At 38.4% G+C, this 19,835-nt stretch overlaps 2 protein-coding genes across 3 annotated transcripts; both read right to left on the reverse strand.

Annotated features, from left to right (window-relative positions):
- Positions 1 to 110: 110 nt before the first annotated feature.
- On the reverse strand, positions 111 to 4,057 carry Syn2 (Syntrophin-like 2). The gene is made up of 9 exons (XM_020942697.2): positions 3,983 to 4,057; positions 3,772 to 3,921; positions 3,428 to 3,713; positions 3,188 to 3,352; positions 2,785 to 2,969; positions 2,563 to 2,721; positions 2,276 to 2,500; positions 2,014 to 2,217; positions 111 to 1,953 (listed from the first exon to the last, which is right to left on the reverse strand). Exons 1-9 carry the CDS (start codon positions 4,055 to 4,057, stop codon positions 1,843 to 1,845), a joined length of 1,560 nt encoding a protein of 519 aa, XP_020798356.2. The 3' UTR covers positions 111 to 1,842.
- Positions 4,058 to 8,273: 4,216 nt separating this feature from the next.
- On the reverse strand, positions 8,274 to 11,257 carry LOC110180037 (uncharacterized). 2 transcript variants are annotated; one of them, XM_086828976.1, is made up of 7 exons: positions 10,478 to 11,257; positions 9,279 to 9,376; positions 9,093 to 9,182; positions 8,888 to 8,968; positions 8,702 to 8,791; positions 8,514 to 8,618; positions 8,274 to 8,454 (listed from the first exon to the last, which is right to left on the reverse strand). In XM_086828976.1, exons 1-7 carry the CDS (start codon positions 10,747 to 10,749, stop codon positions 8,348 to 8,350), a joined length of 843 nt encoding a protein of 280 aa, XP_086685102.1. In that variant the 5' UTR covers positions 10,750 to 11,257; the 3' UTR covers positions 8,274 to 8,347. The 2 variants fall into 2 exon arrangements, with proteins under 2 accessions (XP_086685102.1, XP_020803319.2); XM_020947660.2 differs by lacking the exons at positions 8,702 to 8,791; positions 8,888 to 8,968 and having other exon boundaries at positions 10,478 to 10,872.
- Between the last annotated feature and the right edge of the window lie 8,578 nt (positions 11,258 to 19,835).

Below are 19,835 nucleotides of genomic sequence, written 5' to 3' on the forward strand. Positions count from 1 at the left end.
GTTGTTTAATTGCATAGATAAATTCAAGGAAAACTAGGTATTGTTGCTTCTTGGCTTAATGAAACCTCTCTATCCCCAAAGAATAAATACAATTAAATCACCACTTTCTTGATTAGATATTTGGGTTTTTATTCCAATTTGTATGCTTTGGTTTTTCTTGTACAATAATTTCAATTATTAACTTATAAAAAGTATAGAGGAAATTCGTAACAAAAGCAACTCATATTGTTATCCATTTTCGATGATTTTGTATCAAGTAGCGCAGTTTGCCGGTTAAATATTGAACTCTCTCCTCTCACAGAATCGCAGCTTTTGAGTAAGTATTTTTGTTTGTTAGTTCGGGGTACATATTACATATCGCATATATAGTATTTGGTATGAGGGCGTACATCTTCGTACAGCACTATGTAAGCTTTTGCATTAAAAATATATGTATGTATGTTATGTATGGTTAGTACCGGATGTGAGAGATGTAACTCCTTCCGGGTTAATTGATACTCGTATAACATGTTGCGGTGTATGCAGATTACGTATGTTGGTCGGGTTTTTGGATTAAGGTTGCGATTTTTAGGGTGCATCTAGTTATTTTGATTTCATTGGTGTGAACATGGTTTTTATATATTTTATGGTATCGCCTTTTTTCTGGATGCTATAGAGCTTAGCGTATGTACAGTAAATATTCTTTTGATTCTGATCCTGATGCTTTTGGTATACATATATAGGTTTATAGTTATAGAGCAGAGATGACCAGGCGGAGCAGATCATCTCTACCTTTGAGATATTCTGTTTTCTTTGCGCGGTTACTTGATATTCATGGATGTTTTGCTATTTCGTGCTCTTCTTCGATGATTCGCTAACTAATTAATATGCTATATGGTAGATGTATAGATTATGTTGTGCAATAACGCCTAAAACCCATACATACAATGCTGTTCTCTGAAGCAACAAATATACGATATCGCCACTGAAAGACACTTTCTGAATTGACAAATGATCCAATGACCTATGTGAGTGTCCGATGGAATCTCTTAACTGACTTTGGTTAAATGTATAACAGTTATAAAATCTAATTCATATTACGTCTGTGCATTGAGATTTGTTTCGGTGGATGTTATATATATATTTATATATATTTTATAAAGTATATATATCTACTATATGATATCAGCTATTACCTCAGTAGAAAATAACATTTAATCCGTTTTTAAAGCATTCGTTTTTTCTTTTCCTTGGTTTTCGAAAATTAAATTTTCATTAGAGCGCACACAAAACTGGTTTTATAATTCGATAAAAATTTGTCGTTAAACCTTTTGGGGAGGAAATATATATATATATATATCTAGGGGATGTAGCACGGATTAAAGCCTTTGAGGCTCCTCATTAGAAGCCCTTTTCTTTAGGCTCATAGCAAAAGCGAATCGGCAGACCGTACGTAAGATAGGTAATTCAACTATATAAAGGCTACATTGGGAAACAATCGGTTATAAACAATATCTATATATATATATGTGAATTTGTTATCAATTATTTAGTACCAAGTCTACGTAATAGGAAAAATGCCTAAAGTAATTGCCTTATGTACGCTTAAAAATTACTGTAATGCACCAAGAGATTTCACTTTCAGTTTTATCAGCGCTTTAAATATATCCATATCCATATCCATATCAGTATCCAATTACAATCATTCAGATCAACATATATACGCGCACTTGTTTATAATAAGTACAGGCCGACGACATAAAGTATGAGATACCTAGTCCAACATTCATATTCGAATTATTTGCTATGCACTTTACGAATATCTATCTATATCCTTTTTATGTGTGAGTCCCGAGATCCGTCTTAGGTCTGTTGTATTGAGCTCAAAAATGCAGGATCCACCGAGGCCACCTTGGCCGTAAGGAAGGCATGCATGCAGAAGAGCAGGCTCTGCAGGACTTGACATTCCAGTTCCTTTAAATGAGTTAAGAAACTGGATTAAGGTTCCAATAAAGTCAAGGTAGTTCTACTTACCTTCGTCTCTATAGCCCGACTATCATGATCCTGAAAATGCAGCTTCAGCTTCGACTTGCCATCGTCACTGGAGCCCCTCAGTTGTGAGAATTTATATTGCCAAACAATGGCCGAGTCGGCACCTTCGGCCAGAGAAAATCCTGCCTGCCAATCCAATGTGAGTCCACCACTCTTGCCATGATGCGAAACGGCAAATGTTTTGCGCTAAGAATGAGATTGAATTGAGTCACCTGTATGTTATGGCTTAATGGCTTCAACTCACGCCCAATTTAATAACACTGGTCACGATAGCCGCATTCCAGCTATTCTCGATCCTCAGGAGTTCCTGTCGGGTTTCCACACTCAAGTAGCGGGGTTCGTGACCAGAACTTTGGAGCAGAAAGCAATGCTGGCGGCTATCCACAGTCTCCGATTCCTTGACAATACGGAACATGGTTTGGTACACCTTATAGACGACCAAGGCCTTGCTAATGCCAGCCACATTGAGCTATAAATAAAAAAAGAAATACTTAAGTAAATTTGATGAGTTTTAGGTATTTCCCAACTTACTGGCGGCGTTTCAAAGAGCATCACTTCGGTTCCCTTGAGCAGTAGAAATCGTGGCTTATAACTCTGCCAAGATATATTGTTATTAATCACTCCCTCATTCACCCAACCCATGTATTCGATTCGCTCGCCCACTGCAAAGTTTCTGTTGTACAGCTTCATCTATGGAGGATAACAATTTGTTTTTAATGGGGAAATATATCTAATTTTAGGAGAAGTTTTTACCTGTAAGTGTGTTAAGCCCACCACATTATCTGTTATCAACTTGAGCCACTGACTAAGTATGGCCAGTTCATCGCAGTGTATGACTCCAGTGGTAATTCCGTTTAAGCCACGAACTTCAAAGGCATTTTGTCGCAACTTATCGGTGCCATAAATGTATCTCGTCACATAGGCCATCATAAGAGGTACTGAAAGATAAGAAATATTATTAATAAATGCAGATATTTATTCTAGGAAATGTTGTATTAAATAACTAAGAAAAGAAATCAGAAGAAATCATGTCAAAATTATAAATTAATTCCCCAACGAACCACTTGAAAATTACACTGCAAATTACTGGTTTTCTTATATATTTTGAAATTATATTATTATGTTAAATTGTTAATAAGAAACTCTACCCATTTACCTGCCACCACATCGGTCCATCGCTTTTCGGGCTCTGAGCATATAGACATGGGACGACTGCAGCTACGACTAATGGTTCCACTATTCACAGAGGACTTGTAGCCCTCATCGGCCTTCAGTTCAGCGCACGTAGCATCGTTGTCAGAGTCGGGCGTGTCTTTGGTTACTAAAATTAACGCACAAAAAAAACAAAACAAAAGCAATGTTAATTAAATATTTATGCTTGGAGGTATTAACTCACATTGCTTTTGAAGGAAGGGTGTGGCAGCTCGATAGTGCTTCACGGTCAGCACAACAATATCTCCGGCATTTCTTAGTATATTCACCGCATCGTCATGGGGACAGGCTGTGATGTATTCCCCATTAACCTTGATAATGGCATCGCCCACAAACAGTTGACCCGTGATATCTGCAGCCTGATCCTTATAGATTCGTGATATTAATATTGGGAGCTTGTGTTCAGCTCCACCTTTTATGCTCAGTCCAAGGCCGCCTTGCTTTTGGCGCGTAATTTGAACCATGCGTTCCTATATTAAATTGATTATTAAGATCTCTATAATTATAATATCTAATTTCATATATTACCTTTGATTCCATGGGCGGTCCATTGGGATTACAACTGGTGGGGGTTACCACTTCCAGTTTCTGCAGAGAAAGCAACTCCATGGTAAGATTGAGACGCAGTGGCTCGGGTCTGCTCTTGCCATCGCTCACATGGACCATGCCAGTGCGCACCTGTAAGATATATTTTTATTCCAATATAATCTACATGACTTTGCTTATATTTTTAGCTTACCTTTAGGTTTTGATCCAGTTTTTCTTCTATTGGCGTGGCCATGGTGTCAGAGAGCTTCATTATTCCTAAAATCATTCAAAATAGGGAATTAAGAAGGTGATTTATGATGGCAGGTAGCTTTATATTGTAGAGTTTATATTACAAATGGGATTTTAAAGATGAAATATGATTTGAGGTGGAGAGGGAGAGATTCATATTAGGAACACAAACTTTATGTTATAATTAGAACAAACAAAAATCTAATAATATTTATTTGATGAAGATTAAAGACAGAGATTTGGTTTGTAAACATATTAAAAATATACTTTAAATGGAATAAATTAAAATGTAATATAAGGAACATTTAAAAGTCTTTCGTTCGACTCTCTCTCGTGTTTGTAAATAATTCGTTTTGGTTTTATAAAAACTTTCTTTTTTATTTAACGTAAGTGACATTTTTTTAGGCAAGCTTTACCCCTTAAAGTATGTTGATTTGATTGATTTCCCCGGAATGAATAATTTAGTGTGAAACGAGTAAAGGCCATGTTAAAAAGGTTGGCAATGTTGCCTGACTTGCGGCAATAAAGTGAGGGCTACCCTTGTTAACCAATCCGACGATGGCCGCCAATCAAGTTTGAGGAGAAGACCTCCTTCTCAGAGAGACCTCATCCTCCTGCTCCTGCTTCTCCTCATTGTTGTTACTGTTACCACAATGGTATATATTGTGGCCATGGCAATGAGCCGTGAAGCAAGTGCAATCAAATCGCAGCTCCAGCTCCGGTTGCCTTTATCGATTGCCAATTTCCACGTAACAGATACATTCACTTCGAGACAGCAGAAAGCAACGCAAATGCAATCATTGGCGGTGGGATGGATATTGAATTACGTTTGCACACTGGGGCCACCCACCCACCGCTGATGAGCCACGGGCGGCGGTTCAAGGTGAGCCTTGCAATTGCCTTAATTAAATTACACATGCAATTAGAAACAATTAAGCGCGCGGCAATGTGTAATGGAAATCTTGCAGATCGAAGCGATCTCTGTGTGCATATTCTGGGAAAGCCCTGCGTGGCGGCATATGTTTTCCATTAAAGTGGAAAATAAATATGCTACCGGAAAACCAGATATGAGTGAAAACACATTGAAGTGCGCGGCGTGCCCCTTCTTCTGTCGATTTGTTTTGTGGTGTGGAGTGTGCTGAGTGCCAAAGTGTGGCCGCAACTGTTCGTGAGGAACGGGGGACCAGGAATATGAACGCGTATTTCGGATAACCACTTGTGCTCCATAAATAGGTGTTGCTCCCAGTGGAATCGAAGGGGAGGAATACGAGTGGAAGGAGGAGCGTCTTTGAGCGCCAAATATGTGCATATGGTGCCTGCCGGCCGTCTGAAATTGAGAAATTCGCCATATAACTGAGGGGGGAGGTCCCCTACCTCTCACTTTCACTTTATTTGTTAACTTTGAATTCGATACAACAGAAGATGCAGTCGGAAAAATATTTGCCAAATATAAATATTAGTTAATTTCTTCATAAATATTTAAGCCCATGAGATACATTCATTATAATACATTATTCTTGAAGGGGAAGACTGCTTTATGAGCTTTGAAACTGATTTATCAGAGGAGTCTGTGCCAAAAGAAATAACTTTCGAAGTTGATAATGGTTGCCAACCTTAAAAATACGAATTTAAAAGGAAGCTATAAGGAAATTCTTCACTTTTTTTATGAGAAACTGGTCAGGAATTGGCTGAAGAGAGTTTAAAAAGGTAAATGTTATTATAATTGATAAGAAATATATTTCCATTCCCTCAAAGAGGACTCAAATATAAACAAAAGACTTCTCAATAACCAAAATAAAAGCCTACTTATCTTATTATATTTATTTATGAACCAAATTAGTAGGGAAATTTATGAAAATGTTCGTGCCTTATAGAAGGGATCTTTGCTTAAATATTTTTTCAGTGTAGTACTATGAAATGTTTGTTTTAAATTTCGCGAGCATTGCAACTTTATACCAAATCCCCTTTTGGCCGGGCGCGCGTGTCATGGCAGCCAGAGAATGGTCATTTGGCGGACCATCAGGGGGAACACGCATACGCTCCGTTGTCCCGGGTTACCTTTGATTATGGCTTTATTACGTGTGCACGCTGCGCTGCGTGCTCCGGAGTCGTAGGACCGTAAAGTTGAGTTCTCCCCGGTCCCCTCTCTCCCACTCTCACACACACACACACGGGAGAAAGGAGGAGCGGGAACAGGATTTACTGAGCTTCAAACCAAACAAGCCAACATGTTCGGCTCAAGGGTTTTCGCCAATCAGCTGTGCCTCGGAAAAAGAGCAGCAGCAGCGGCAGCAGAAACAGAAGCCTTTCGGGCTGTTTGCCTGAAGTTTCAGCGATTGAACTTTTTGCTTTTTTTGTGCAGCTTTGCCACAGCAAGTAAAAAAAACACACGCACACCCAAACACTTTGACACGCACACACACACTCGGAGAGAGAGAGACAACTCGCATAACCGATACTTTTTGCCCGAGGGCAGAAATGTTGATTATTAATTTATGTGTGTTTGCTAAACAACTTCACCGCGCCCACAATATCGGTTTAGGGATTACCTCCTTTTATTGACGGATGTACTTAGGCTCGGCACATATATGTATGATGTGTGCTATGTATATATATATACATATATATGGACATATAACTGGCACAATATCGTTTTTCGTTCTTTCCAATTGGGTCACATTTTCACAGTTCACAGTTCACAGTTCCGCTTGCTGTCCTGGGCTTGAACTCGCGACTCGGCCAAATCGCAGCTCATAAAAGTATGCTAACTTTCCGTTCTGTTTGTCACACTTTTGCCCACTTCACCGTTAATGCATATATATATATATGTTTATATATATATATAAGTATAAATTTGGTTGGCTGTACTGCCTGAACGGAGTGAGGTCCTTTGAGTTCCAGAAAACAACGTTCCCAAAGCCAGAGCGCGAGCGAACTGAGAAAACACACCGCTCACCAGGCAGCTTTGTGCAGCCTGCAGGCCATATGTTTTGTTTATCGTAGAGTTGCCCCGATTCTGGGGGTTAGCTATAGTCAGCAAGCTTTCGAAGTTTGTGGCACAGCTTTGGGGGCAACTTTGGTGTGGAACCAAAGCTCTGGGATGTGTATTTTACTCGAGAGTTCTAGGTGGCGTTACAGTTAAATTCTCTGTGACGATTTTAGTTCGCACAACAGGCGTATACGTGATGTGTGGCGGTAAATTTATTTACTAAATGTGTTAAAAATATTTTAAAATTATTTTTCACTCAGAAACATATGTATTTATTTATTTATTCTGATAAGGAATATATTAAAGAACTTTTTAACTAACGTTTACTCAATTTGTAAAGGCAAAGCCATTGAGAAACTTAGCAGAATTTAAGTTTTTATAAAGTAAATCATAATTGATCAAGTTAATTTATGGGTTTTTCAATTAAATTTTTTAAGGTGCCAAAGGTGCCTTTTTAAACAAATATTAATATAGAAAAATAATTCGTTTTTGAAGAAATCAAATCAAGAACTCTTTTTAAAGTATATTATTCAACCACTTAAAATCAAGTTAAATATAAATCTCTAAAAACCACAGGCTTTTAACAACTCCCTGTATATCTAAAATAAAAAAACCAACATTTTTTAGCTCAATTATGATATATTTACAAAAAATTCCCTTGTATCAGGATATTGAAAGCACTACTTCCTACCCCAAAGGTATAATTTGTATCAATACAATACCTGAACCATTACATATCAAATAAATAATTTTATAAACAAAAAAAAGTATACCATAAATTGCAGGAAATGGTTGCCGAAAATTGAATAATTCCCAAGAGTCCTTGTAGCTGGTATCTGTTGCTCCTCCATCGGCAAAGGAGCCCATATTGAGTCCCATTTTGCCATGCAAGTCGAACGAAATGCTCGTTAAATGTTAATTAGAACGCTGAATCAGCGGCGTTAGCTCATTAAAAGTTTTGCGCTCCCATTTTTGTTGTGATTGTTAACCAGAATAGGGCCAAGTTCCTTGTGTTTTTTTGTTTTTTTTTTTGTTTTTTGGCCCCAACCACCCTTCGCTCGGCTCAGTGATAAGCCCACGAATAAGTGGCATTCGAACACAATGGATGGTGTGGGGGAAGGCAAAGTTAATTAATGTATTAGCCAAGGTGAAGCTCCCTCTGGCAGGTGAGAAGGAAAATCAGGTTAATACTCAAGAATAAGGTAGATTTTGCTGAATAAATTAGAATAATACCAGTTAAGTCGAAATAAAGCCATCATAACAATGAATGTGAAAATTCAAATGTTTATTTACACATACTTCCTGAGTATGTTTTTTTTTTTTTTTTTTCCTTTACATTTAATGGAAATCTTGTAGGGAACGGAAGTTCCTTAGCCAAAAGTAAAAAATAATGCAAAAAGCAATTTGTGAAAGTACATTTATAATGGAAGCTATGTTAATGTGATCTGTGAAAAATAATTTTGATTAGTAATTGTTATAAAAAATTTGGAAATCAATGACCTACCTTGTGTCAAGCGCTGTTCTCCGTTGTTGAATATTTGGACTTGTCCTATGGATGTCGTGGAACTCGAACAGCTTAAACGATGTGCAGATGCCATAGTATATTTTTCTGTGGAATATTTAAATTTCAGGGATCCAAATAAAGCAAAAAAATACAACTCTTATAAAAAATTCGACAAATTAAAGACCTACCTTTTTTTATGTTATGGGAACAACTATTAATCATCATATTATAACTTTGTTTTGACTTTTCCAATTTTATCACAGGCTTGGTATCATTTTCTGTAAGGATATAACAATTTTAAATTATTTAAAAGGTAGTCATTATTTTTATCGGAATAAACAATTTTTCAAAGAAGACGACTTTTATATAGTTACCTTTTTTTATCAGCTGCTGTTTATTTTTCATTTGAAGGTCTTGATTGCATCGCCAATGTGCCGATCGATTATTATATTTTTCTGTGAAATATTTAAATTAAATATTAAATATAAATATTAAAAAAAATATATATATATTTAATTTAAATAAAGCAAAAAAAATCCAACTCTTATCCAAAATTCGACAAATTAAAGACCTATGTACCTTTTTTTATGTAATGGGAACAACTATTAATCGGCATAGTATAACTTTGTTTTGACTTTTCCAATTTTATCACAGGCTTGGTATCATTTTCTGTGAGGATATAACAATTTTAAATTATTTAAAAGGTAGTGATCATTTTAATCGGAATAAACAATTTTTCAAAGATGACAACTTGTATATAGTTACCTTTTTTTATCAGCTGCTGTTCTTTTTTCAGTTGAAGGACTTGATTGCCTGGCAGAGTCGGCTCAGTAGAGTTACGATTATGATGTATCTCGATGTTTCTGTATTTAATTGGATTTATGTAAAAAGGTGGGTAGTTATTGGTATATTTAATAAAAAAAAACTGTTTGTATTTATTTAAACCCTTGCAGGGTATTCTTATTTTAGGCAGATGTTTCAAAAACACAGTGAAGGAGTCATTTATTCCTAATTAGCATTAACAGCCGAAATAATATTGTAATGACAGTGATTAAATTTTTCTCTATCTCATTTTATCTGCCTCTGTCATTCCCTCTCTCTTTTCTCTCTCTCTCTCTCTCTCTCTCTCTCTCTCTCGCTCTCTCTCTTTATATCTATGTCTATCTCTCTCTGTCTCTTTATATACATCTATCTCTGCATATCTCTAGAAGTATCTCGTTCTCTCTCGCGCTCTTGCTCTAACTTTCTCTGCTCTCTTTACTCGGTGCCTATAAATAGAGGCACTGCCGTCGCACTGGCCTCAGTTTATCCTCTGGCCTCCCGCTGTGTACATCAATGGTGATAGTAGCAGATAGTAATTGCCCTTCGACCCCAAAAACATCACCTGACCAATGCAATACATATGGCTACCTGTCAAGGGCATGATACAATTATACAAGGTAGTCTCGTCGGCTGCCTAACCGTTCGGCTTATTTTCAGTGCGTTCGTGTTTGTCAAACAGAAAGGTTGTGTGCGGACGATTTTTTTTGTTACTTTTAACCCTTGTGTGCGATGTCGTTCTGCTAAGAACATAAACATTAATTTAGATATAAAAAATTTTACTTTAAGATTCGGATATATTTTAAAATTAAGAATTTAAACAAAAAAATAGCTTTACAAAAACACAAACAAAGATTAATGTCAAATTCCAAACTATTAAAAATTAAGTTATAAAACACTTCAACTCTTTTTACTATGTATGAACAATTTAACCCCCATGGACCATCTAAGGGCTAAACTAAAAGCTCTTTTGTCGTTTCACTCGCACTTACTTCGCAGACTCCTCTCACTCGCACTTGTTGTGAGTAATGAATAGCGGAGTGCTTTTGCCGACGAGACTACCTTGTATAATTCTACCATGGTCAAGGGTATGCAAACTTCGGCTTCCCGATGTTTGCTTTCATTCTTGTCTTAAATTGTTTTACCTTTGACGACCTTGAATCCTAGACGGCGAAGGATCCACAGCTGGAATAGTTGAGTAAAGTAAACGCTGACGTCGCGGTATGGTGAAGGAAAATCCTGGGCGACTAGAGTTTTCCGGATGCAGTCCAATGAGGTGATTAACCCTAGTACTAGATGAACTTATGCCTCCGGGACGCAAGAGAGATTCCAGATTGATTGTATCAGAACGTTGATTGCTCTGATATCCATAAAGGACATTGTTGCGGCGGAATTTACGGTTTGAAATCTTGCCCATTGTCGTATAATCAAGTTAAGAAATAAAAAAGTTTTTCTTTAGAATGACAAGTAGTGAAAGAGAAAAAATGAATGACCAAAGGTGTCACAATTATGACTTTTGATAAAAAAAATCGAATCAAATGACAGAAGTTATTATCGTTAAATGATTTTGTTTATATCGATAGTAATCTATCGCATATATTTCATATACATATTCTCTGGAATGATTCACCTGTTAAATACATAATATTTTAAGCTTATTTAACTTTTGGTAACACTAATTTCGACTTGTTGACGTATTTCTGCTGCGTTTTAGCGCCTTTGAAGTTGATTGCGATAAGGACTTTGCCCGGACAGGTGCACTAGGACTAGGAGGGGGGTTGACCCTCGAGGACCATTCCCCCTGGCTGTCAGTGCCACTCAGCGCAATCAGTTGGGGATTTGAGACATTGGCGGCGATGGCAACTAGAATAAGGAAGAGCTACTAGAGGTGCCAGGAGCTATAGCAGATCCCAGGAACAACAGCAGCAGCCACAACAACATCGTCGTCGTCGTCGTCGTTGGCATTATTGACAAAAGTTTTCCGTTTGTTTTCGGCGCTTTTCCACAATCCTCCATCTCAGTCTCTTGCTCTGCGGTTGCGGGAAAAAGGGCAGCTTCAGCTTCAGCGGGAGCCACATTTTTGTTAGCTGATTGAAATTAGTTGATGCATAAAAAAGTTTGTTTGCTAACAATTCCGTTCGAAAATATTTCGGTTCTAAAGTAAAATTATGACTGCTTTGCATATTTTTCGGTTACCAATGTAAAACTTTAGAAGCTACGGCAACGGACGCGTCCCAACTTATTGGCATTGGCAAATGTTGGGAATTTATGGCCTGTGCAAATGTTGGTTTGCCATTCACAATTTTTGCCAAGAGTTTGCCTTCGTTTTCTTTTTTTTTTTTTGTTGTAGAAATATCCTGCATTCGCCTGAATTCCTGTAATTGCATTAGTCCCTCGCTTGTTGATTTTGGCCAAAAAGCGATTACATTTTGTTTTATTTTTAAAGCCCCAATCCAAAATCAAGGAGCCACCTCGTGTAATTGAATAATTATGTTATTGTGTGGCTCGATGAACTCGAGAGATTTCCGTCTGACAGCTGCCACGAAGCAGCAGGATCTGCTAGTTACAGGATACACGCACGATGCACAAGACACAAGGAGCCGCAAGGATGTTCACTCTACCAGCGGCGGCAGACTAACACAAAAACTTAATTAAGCCTGATTCTGGTCTTAGCACCTACGAAGCATTAGCAAATCAATTGAGTTTGGGCAAAAGGAAGAGGTCTAGACTTGTGCACTGTGAAATATTGTTTAAATAAACATTTATATAATAAAATGCTTAATTAAATATGGATATTATTTAAACTGAAACTGATGCTTGGTTTCAGGAACTAATGCATTGAAATTAACTTAAAATGTGTCATTTGTAGATATTTTCTATTAAGATTCTAGTCGTGGTTAGCCTCTTATTTCATATATACTCAAAAATAGTTATTTCTTTAGTTTTTTATTCCGTGTGCGTGCATATATTCCGTTTGATTGGATGGTTGTCACCTACAGGATAACCCATTTTAATGCACTTTCACACTCTGCAGCGCCACGGGATGAGCTCTTCTGCGGCGGTATAAGCTGAGTAAGCAAACAAATCGCTCATAGCCTGCGGGGGAAAAATATGAGACTAAGGAGGAGGACCGACTCCCTAGCCGAGGATCCCTGGGAATCCAATCCAGTTGGGGGCCGATGCAGACCACGCATGCAACATGCCAGCGACAACTTCCGTTCTTTCTCCGGTTTCTGCGAAAATATACGTGTTTTTTTTTTATGCTCGTAGCCGAGATTCACGGCACGGAAAATGCTTTCAATTTAGCAACGAGCACGATTCGGTCGAATGCATGGCAATCAAAATGCGGTTAGTTGCGTGTGGCAGCAGCAGTGGCAGCAAAATAAGGGGGCGGGTTTGCATGGAGGCGGCGGCAGTGCCACAACAACCGCGGTAACAACGCTGACAACACAATGACAACAACAGCAAATTGCGAAAAAAATGACAATTGTCAACAATTTTAATTTTCATATGCACGCAATACAACGGCAACGACAACTTCAGCAGGACAACAAGGATTAACATACGCCCCCCCCCCCCTCCCCAACCGGAAATGCACTCGCATACAGGCTCACGAATTGAGTTTTGTGTGTGTCTGCGTGTGTTTGAGTTTGCGGCCGGCAGTTTGTTTGCATTTGTATTGCTAATAAAGAGGGGATGTACAGCCTATATGCCACGCCCCCCCACACTCCCGCACAGTTGCGGTTGAAATATTGTTAAGACAGGTCCTTGGCAAAAAAAATATCTATATATGGAAAATCCTAGGGGGTCACAGTTTCTGTGCCAACGAATTGAATGCCTTTTAAAATGCCCTCAAAAGTATGCTATGGTGAACTTTATTCACAGCTGTCACAGACTATCCCAGCAAACCAAAACTATCAAATTGATCGCCCGCGACATCGCTTTCTGATCTTCCGTCGGGAGAAAATGGGACACGAAAGCGACTCCTCTAAAGGAGGCGCAGGCGATTCTTCTAGAAGAGTCGCAGAAGAGTCTTCCAGAAGAGTCGCCAGAACTAGCTTAGAAGAGTCCCTGCAAACAATTTGGCGATTCTTCTAGGCGACTCTTCTAGGCGATCGTAGATCGCGATTCTGATCTGATGGGGCTCGATTCTAATCGTAGGCGATTCTTCAGAAGAGTCGCCAGAACTAGCAGTCCCTGCAAACAATTTGGCGATTGTTGAATCGCCAGGCGATTCTTCTAGGCGACTCTTCTAGGCGATCAAATTGATCGCCCGCGATTCATTTCGCACGAAAGCGCAGGCGATTCTTCAGAAGAGTCGCAGAAGAGTCTTCCGGAAGAGTTTTCCATAAGAAGCAGAACAATTTGGCGATCGTTGAATCGCCAGGCGATCATTTGGCGATGCTATTATTATTTCTTGGACTTGGCGATCGCCAACTGCCAACTACCTTAAAAGTAATCAGCAGTCCCTGCAAACAATGTGGCGATCATTCGGCGATTCATTTTATTATTATTATTATTCATTTTTTGAAAGTCGCCAAAGATCAATCTTGGAGTCAGTCTTGGACTCTTGGCGATCGCCAACTGCCAACTTGACGCTACCTTAAAAGTCCCTGCAAACAATTGTTGAATCGCCAGGCGTTATTTATTTCCTTGATTATTCATTTCCTTGATGTTGAATGATCGCCTGGATCAATCCATGGAATGACAATTTTTGGACTCTTCTTGGCGATCGCCAAATTGTTTCAGAGTGTAGTTTCTTAAGCTAAAAGCTATGAAAATATTCAATGAAATAAATATGGTTCATTTAAGATTCTATAACCCTCAAAGATCCTCAATAAAATCCTTTCAAAAGTCTTCCAATAATTTCATATAATTATTCTTAAAATTCCCACTCACTATCACAATTTAACAAATTAAAAGTGCTTGCAATTCAATTACTAGCCCAGCTGACTGCATTCAGTCTTGGAAAGCATTAATTAAATATTCCCACTTTACTCTCCTTTGGACACTTGACCCTCGCTGGCGCTGATTTACGATCTATAGAAATAGTTGGCCGTAATAAGCACTGGGCAAAAAGGTTATTATTATTACAGCAGGCATCCATCGCCAATTGATTTACGCACTTTGCCATTAAATATCATTTTGGGCTTCCCGCTTTGCTCGCTTCTCCCGCTTTTCTCTGCCATTCCCCAGCAAAGCTTATAAATTAATTAAAAAATCAGTATAAATACATAAATCAATTACCCGCCTCAATGAGACGAGCGAGGCACTCTTTGGTGCCAGCTTTGGCGCTGGGAAATTACTTGGCAGCTGCAATGACAAGAGGTCTGTGTGAGCCAGGGCACCAGGGAGGGGAGGGGAGTGAAGGAAGCAGAAGGATGCAGAAGGATGCAGAAGGACGAACGAAACAGGATGAGAAGGAGCGAAGCGATAAAAACGGCAACATGGCGTTCAAAGTGCACAAAATGGCGGTAATTCGCGCTTTGTTGCTGCGCGGCCAAAACGCTTCAATGGCTAAAGCGCACAAGGAAAAATAATTATTAATACATATATAAACATAAATTTTGAAACATTTTTGCCATAACTTAAAAATAAGAACAAGATAGAGTAAATATATGTTGTACTTTATTAAAAACTCTAGTTATACAAGCTGATTTTGAGGCTTACTTCCTTCAATTAGAAAAATTCTTTCAAGATATTTTGATAAGCACTATTTTTTTGAATATAAATAATTTCTGGAATATTTTTCTTGCCGTGTAAGCGCCTACACAACAGCAACAACGACAGGCATAACCGCAACAGGAGCGCGAAAAAGAAAAGCGAACTAAGGCAAAAAAAAAAAATGGCTAAAAAGGCAAACAAGGACGCTGCTAATAAGAGCAAGAGGACGCTGGGAAAAGTGGGTGTGGCAGCTGGGCAAAATGCTGCCATTGCAACGCCGAAGAAAATATATTGTTCAGCTTAATTTCTTCCTCGCACTTGCACTTGCACTTCTACTTCTACTTCTACTACCATCCAGGCTAAACTTTGTTCGAGGGCAAGAAAAGCGTGAATTGTTCATAAAATATACGCTGCAAGGATGCCTTTGGTCCCGTCCCTCCCACCGCAGCGGTATGTCATTAATGATTTCCTTTCATGCGGCCAATGCAATTACGTACTTTTCCCCCCATTGCCCCGATAAATTGATGGCGCAAAGCTCCCGAGAGTTTGATAAAGTTAGCATAAAGTTCCTCTTATTGTCCAGGATTCCCTCATTATCCAACTTTCTGCTGCTAAGTTTACCACAGAATTATGATGTACATACATATGTCCAAGTCTAACTATGACAATTTCATTAAATATGGCTAATCAAATAATGTAAGCAAAGGGAAATGCCACAAGTTGTGTATCGTATAAGTGTATAAAAACTCACCATCAACTGACCATATTTTATAGGACAAACAGTACGTTGAAGTTTTTCCTCCTGGCCACTGGAAAAGTGCCTGTGTGTCTGAGTGTGACTTTGTGTGTTGTTGTTGTTCCTTTTCGAGCAGATGGAAAGCAAACTTTTTCGTTGGACCATCAAAATTATGAAGTACCATATGCTGGAAAGATGTATGAACATGGCTCTGCAGGTCCTTTTTTTATTTGTCGGTTGCTATTTTTGGAAGGCTGTGAGTGTTCTTGTTGGCAACCGCAATAGTACATCAACAGGAGTGTTGACTATTTTCGAGAAAGTAAGAGAAAACACAGACACTCTTGAGGGGTTTCAAGTGGGGAAAAAGGGGAAAATCTAAAGATATGTATATACAGGTAATGTTGTACAGAGGGTAGAGCCCTGGCAATGCGGATTTTAATTATAGAAATAATTAATAAAAAAAACAAGCCTTAATTGTTCCTTATTTTGCAATTTCTCCGTTGAGTTTTTTCTTTAAACAAAAAACGCTTATCCTCCCAACTGAAGGATTAATAGCATTCCGCACAAATCTGATTAAAATAGGAATGAAAAAAAAAGAATCCCCAAAAAAACCAGGAGCAAACCTGACCTGTACACTGTGCCTCCTTTTGGCCCAAAGTGGCTCCTCTACTGCCTACTACCAAACTTTTCAATTACTGCTGCCCGGGCGAAAGTAATGGCTGAAACTGAAGCTGAAGTAACAACCACTGCCAGCTGGCAAATGGCACATTTTGTGCTTAATTTCATTTCCGTTTAGGTGCCGCTCCAAAAATGCCATTTGGAGCCATAGTGAGAGAGAGAGGAGAGGGGTCCTGGTCCAGGTCCTTGCTGCGCAACAATGAAGCGCTTGGGTAACGGTAAATTTCATTTTAAAAGCATTTTCATTTACATTTTGTCCATTTGATTTTGCCATTGAAATTTCGAAGCGAAAAACTTTTCCGCCGGCAAATTTTATTGTTTCGCCATTATTACAGGTAAGAGAGAGAGTTCCTCTGTCTGTGTGTGTGTGTGTGTCTGAGTGTTGAAGCCCGAAAAAACAGTTTTATGACCCCAACGGTGTGGCAGAATCCTCGCCAGGATCCATCTCCGGCTGTCCTGATGGGCTTCCTAATCCGTTTGTGCTTTTAGTGGCGGCGAAATTTTAACGACGCATCTTTGGAATTTGTTTAAGAAATCTATAAGAGCAGAGCCCATTTCGTTATTGGGACTCCCCTTTGTTTCCAAGTCTTGTGCACTGGAAAAAATTAATAGTAAATTTAATAATAAAGTGAAAGTTTAGCTACAACAAAATTGTTTGAGAAATTCTATAAAATGTAAACACAAAACCATTTTATTTTTTAGCTTTCTAAGCTTAATAAAGATATTTAGAAACCTATGCAATTTTAAAAATGAAATACCTATCCAATACCACAAAAATTGATTTGGAATCAATTAAAATTAACCCCAAAAGGTATGCAATGTTATATAACGATTAACACCTTAAAACATTTCTTTGAGAAATCATTGTAACTAAAATATATATATAATAAAGCGCGATTCATCTTTTGTTTGAAAACATTATAATTAATTGTCAAGCTTCCTGGGTTTTAATCAATTTTACGCCTTGAAAAGTTATAAACTTTCATAGAGATCTTAGCATTCCAGCCTGAAAAAGTTTAAAAATTTTCCCACAGTGTTAATTTTTCTCAGTGTTTCCTGATTTTTCACTTTGTCTGCTTTTGACTGCACCCATTGTTTGTTTTGTCTTTATTTGTTGTTGTTCTTGTGTTGCCTGTTTGTAGCCCGGTTTCTTTTTGGTTTTTATGCGCGACGCTGGTTGAACGCTTCGCTGCTTTGATTTGCCTTGCTTAGCTCGGTGCCCCCTTCAACCCCACGACCCCTGACCCAGCCAGACCCCTGACCCCTTATCCCGGCCAGTGCAGGATACTCGAGCCAAGGTCCTTGGACAGGACAGAACAGGACAGGGCAAAAGCAGCATCAGCGGCTGAAACAGGAGCAGCACTCGTGCGCACTTCGTGCTACAAAGCAACAAATCGAGTTTGCGAATAAATGAAATTACTTTTCGGTCTAATGACCATCATCTGCTGATTTTATTAGATTTGTTTCCTTTTGCTCTGTGTGTTTGTTTACTGCTTCTGCTACTGTTTTCCCAGCTTTTTTCCCAGCATTTCCACGACTTTGCTGCCACTGTTGCAACATCGAACTGTTTCAGTAAACTTTAAATGACTTTTGTGCCCAATCGCTGTGAGGAAAATGTTTGATAAGGGACGTGTTGTTACCTTTTCGATTTTGGGGGAAATGGTTACCACGGAATATTATCAAGAAATAAGTCAAGGAAAAGCTGGGCAGATTACCTTAATTTTGGTTTTTGAGAATTTATCAAACTTTGGAAAGCGGCTTTCATAAGAAGTTATGGAAAATAATGTGATTTCAAGCTAATGAAAGGATTTACCAATTTGTGTGTGAAGAATATATAAGAAAACTTTGATGATTTCTTCAGAATTATATATATACCTTTGTGAAAGCTTATTAAATATACAAACCAAAGACTCTTCCATCAAAAACAAAGATTTTACAACTTATTTAAATTAAAACATTATTTTTCCGAGTGCTCTCTTACATTATACCATATTTGTGTGGGATTTTTCCTACAACTTTCCATTTTCCTGGCGCACCTGTTGTTGCTGTTGTTATTTTCCTGTTTCTTCCCCGCTGGGCCTCTGAATTTTCCCAGCCTGACTCTACTTTCAGTCGCCCCTCAAGCAGAGTCCCCCCAAAAAAACTGACATTTCATTTTTATGAAACATCTTATTTTTCTAATTTGCAACAGCAGGTGTCGCCATTTTCTGCAATTTTGTGTTTATATGAGAAAAGTGCTCGCTTTTCCGCCTTCACATAGCCCCCAATCCAAACCCCCCACGGTTGAGCGGGTGTAAATTCAGTTTACTGTAAAATTTAATAGAAAGCGAATTTTCCCCCCGCAACAACAGCAGCAGCAGGAGCAGCAGCTGTGTGTATTTATATGTGTGTATGAGTGTTTTGGGGGGCAACAGTGCGTATGTGTGCGTGCAAATTGGGGTCCTTTGTTTATAGTGTTTCACATGTTTGCATATAAAGTGAGAATTCCTGTAAAGCATGCTGTAAAAATACGTTTAATAAGCTACAAGACGTCTTGTACACGGAAATAAATAATTTATATGAAATTAGATTTAATTTATTAGCATTTAAAATTAAAATACAGAGGATGGTATGAAGGGGAAATTTATCATTAGTTTATTTAATTCAATTATGTTTCCTTTTTAAAAATATATAAAATTTACCTTTATGTTGACCATTTTTAAGACGAAATTAACTCTTGTCAGAACTTTTTTGTAGCCTATTTCTCAGATTTAAAATTATACATAAATCCTGAAATTTCCGCTTTCTCTAATATATTTTTTTTTTAATCTGTATTATCCGCTTGATTCTCCCCCTTGTCAAGAAAAATATAGAGCGGTAGGGATACGAGGACGGTTGAACGGAGACTGCCAACCGACCTGACGTCTTTATTAATTCATAAAACGGTACAAGCGCCAGGTGTCGTTGACGATATGTCTGCGCTCAGCATTCTTCTTTTTTTTATGTTTTTAAAAGTCAAACAACGAAATTTCGGAAGCTCTGGCCAAATTACCAATAAAAACAATAGCCGAGCATCCTACACATACTAACAATTCTTGCATATGTATCCCTCTCCCCATTTGCCCCGCAAAGATCCACCTACCTCCACCTTAGTATAATTCGTTATCTCTGGGGCGTATCAAAATCACGCTTGATTAACTTTTTCGAGCCATTTAACAAATAAGCAATAAAATCCGTGCATTTCCTTAGTCCGTGTCCAAGGCGGGACCTCAACCCCATAGCCTTTGGTCCTTGCTGGCAGAGTTTCCTCTCTGTTGTCTTGAGCAAATTGCCATTTTGTGTTCAAATGAGACGTTTATGTTTTTTAATTTTTTTTCTTGTGTTTTCTCTTGTTCTTGCTCCCGGTAATGGCCAATGTCAATGGGTTCAGCTGAGGGCAATCTGGG

This window comes from Drosophila serrata, unplaced genomic scaffold (assembly GCF_035046125.1).
Source record: "Drosophila serrata isolate PLE 108 unplaced genomic scaffold, ASM3504612v1 contig_184, whole genome shotgun sequence".
In the NCBI taxonomy this organism is placed as follows: domain Eukaryota; kingdom Metazoa; phylum Arthropoda; class Insecta; order Diptera; family Drosophilidae; genus Drosophila; species Drosophila serrata.

Coding starts and splice junctions, on each gene's coding strand:
- Syn2 (XM_020942697.2), bottom strand. CDS start 4,057: ATGATTTTAGGAATAATGAAGCTCTCTGACACCATGGCCACGCCAATA. Junction 3,353..3,427: donor ACCCTTCCTTCAAAAGCAAT/GTGAGTTAATAC, acceptor CGTTAATTTTAG/TAACCAAAGACACGCCCGAC. Junction 2,501..2,562: donor TGCTCTTTGAAACGCCGCCA/GTAAGTTGGGAA, acceptor TTTTATTTATAG/CTCAATGTGGCTGGCATTAG.
- LOC110180037 (XM_086828976.1), bottom strand. CDS start 10,749: ATGGGCAAGATTTCAAACCGTAAATTCCGCCGCAACAATGTCCTTTAT. Junction 8,969..9,092: donor TTCCCATTACATAAAAAAAG/GTACATAGGTCT, acceptor AATATTTCACAG/AAAAATATAATAATCGATCG. Junction 8,619..8,701: donor TTCCCATAACATAAAAAAAG/GTAGGTCTTTAA, acceptor AATATTCCACAG/AAAAATATACTATGGCATCT.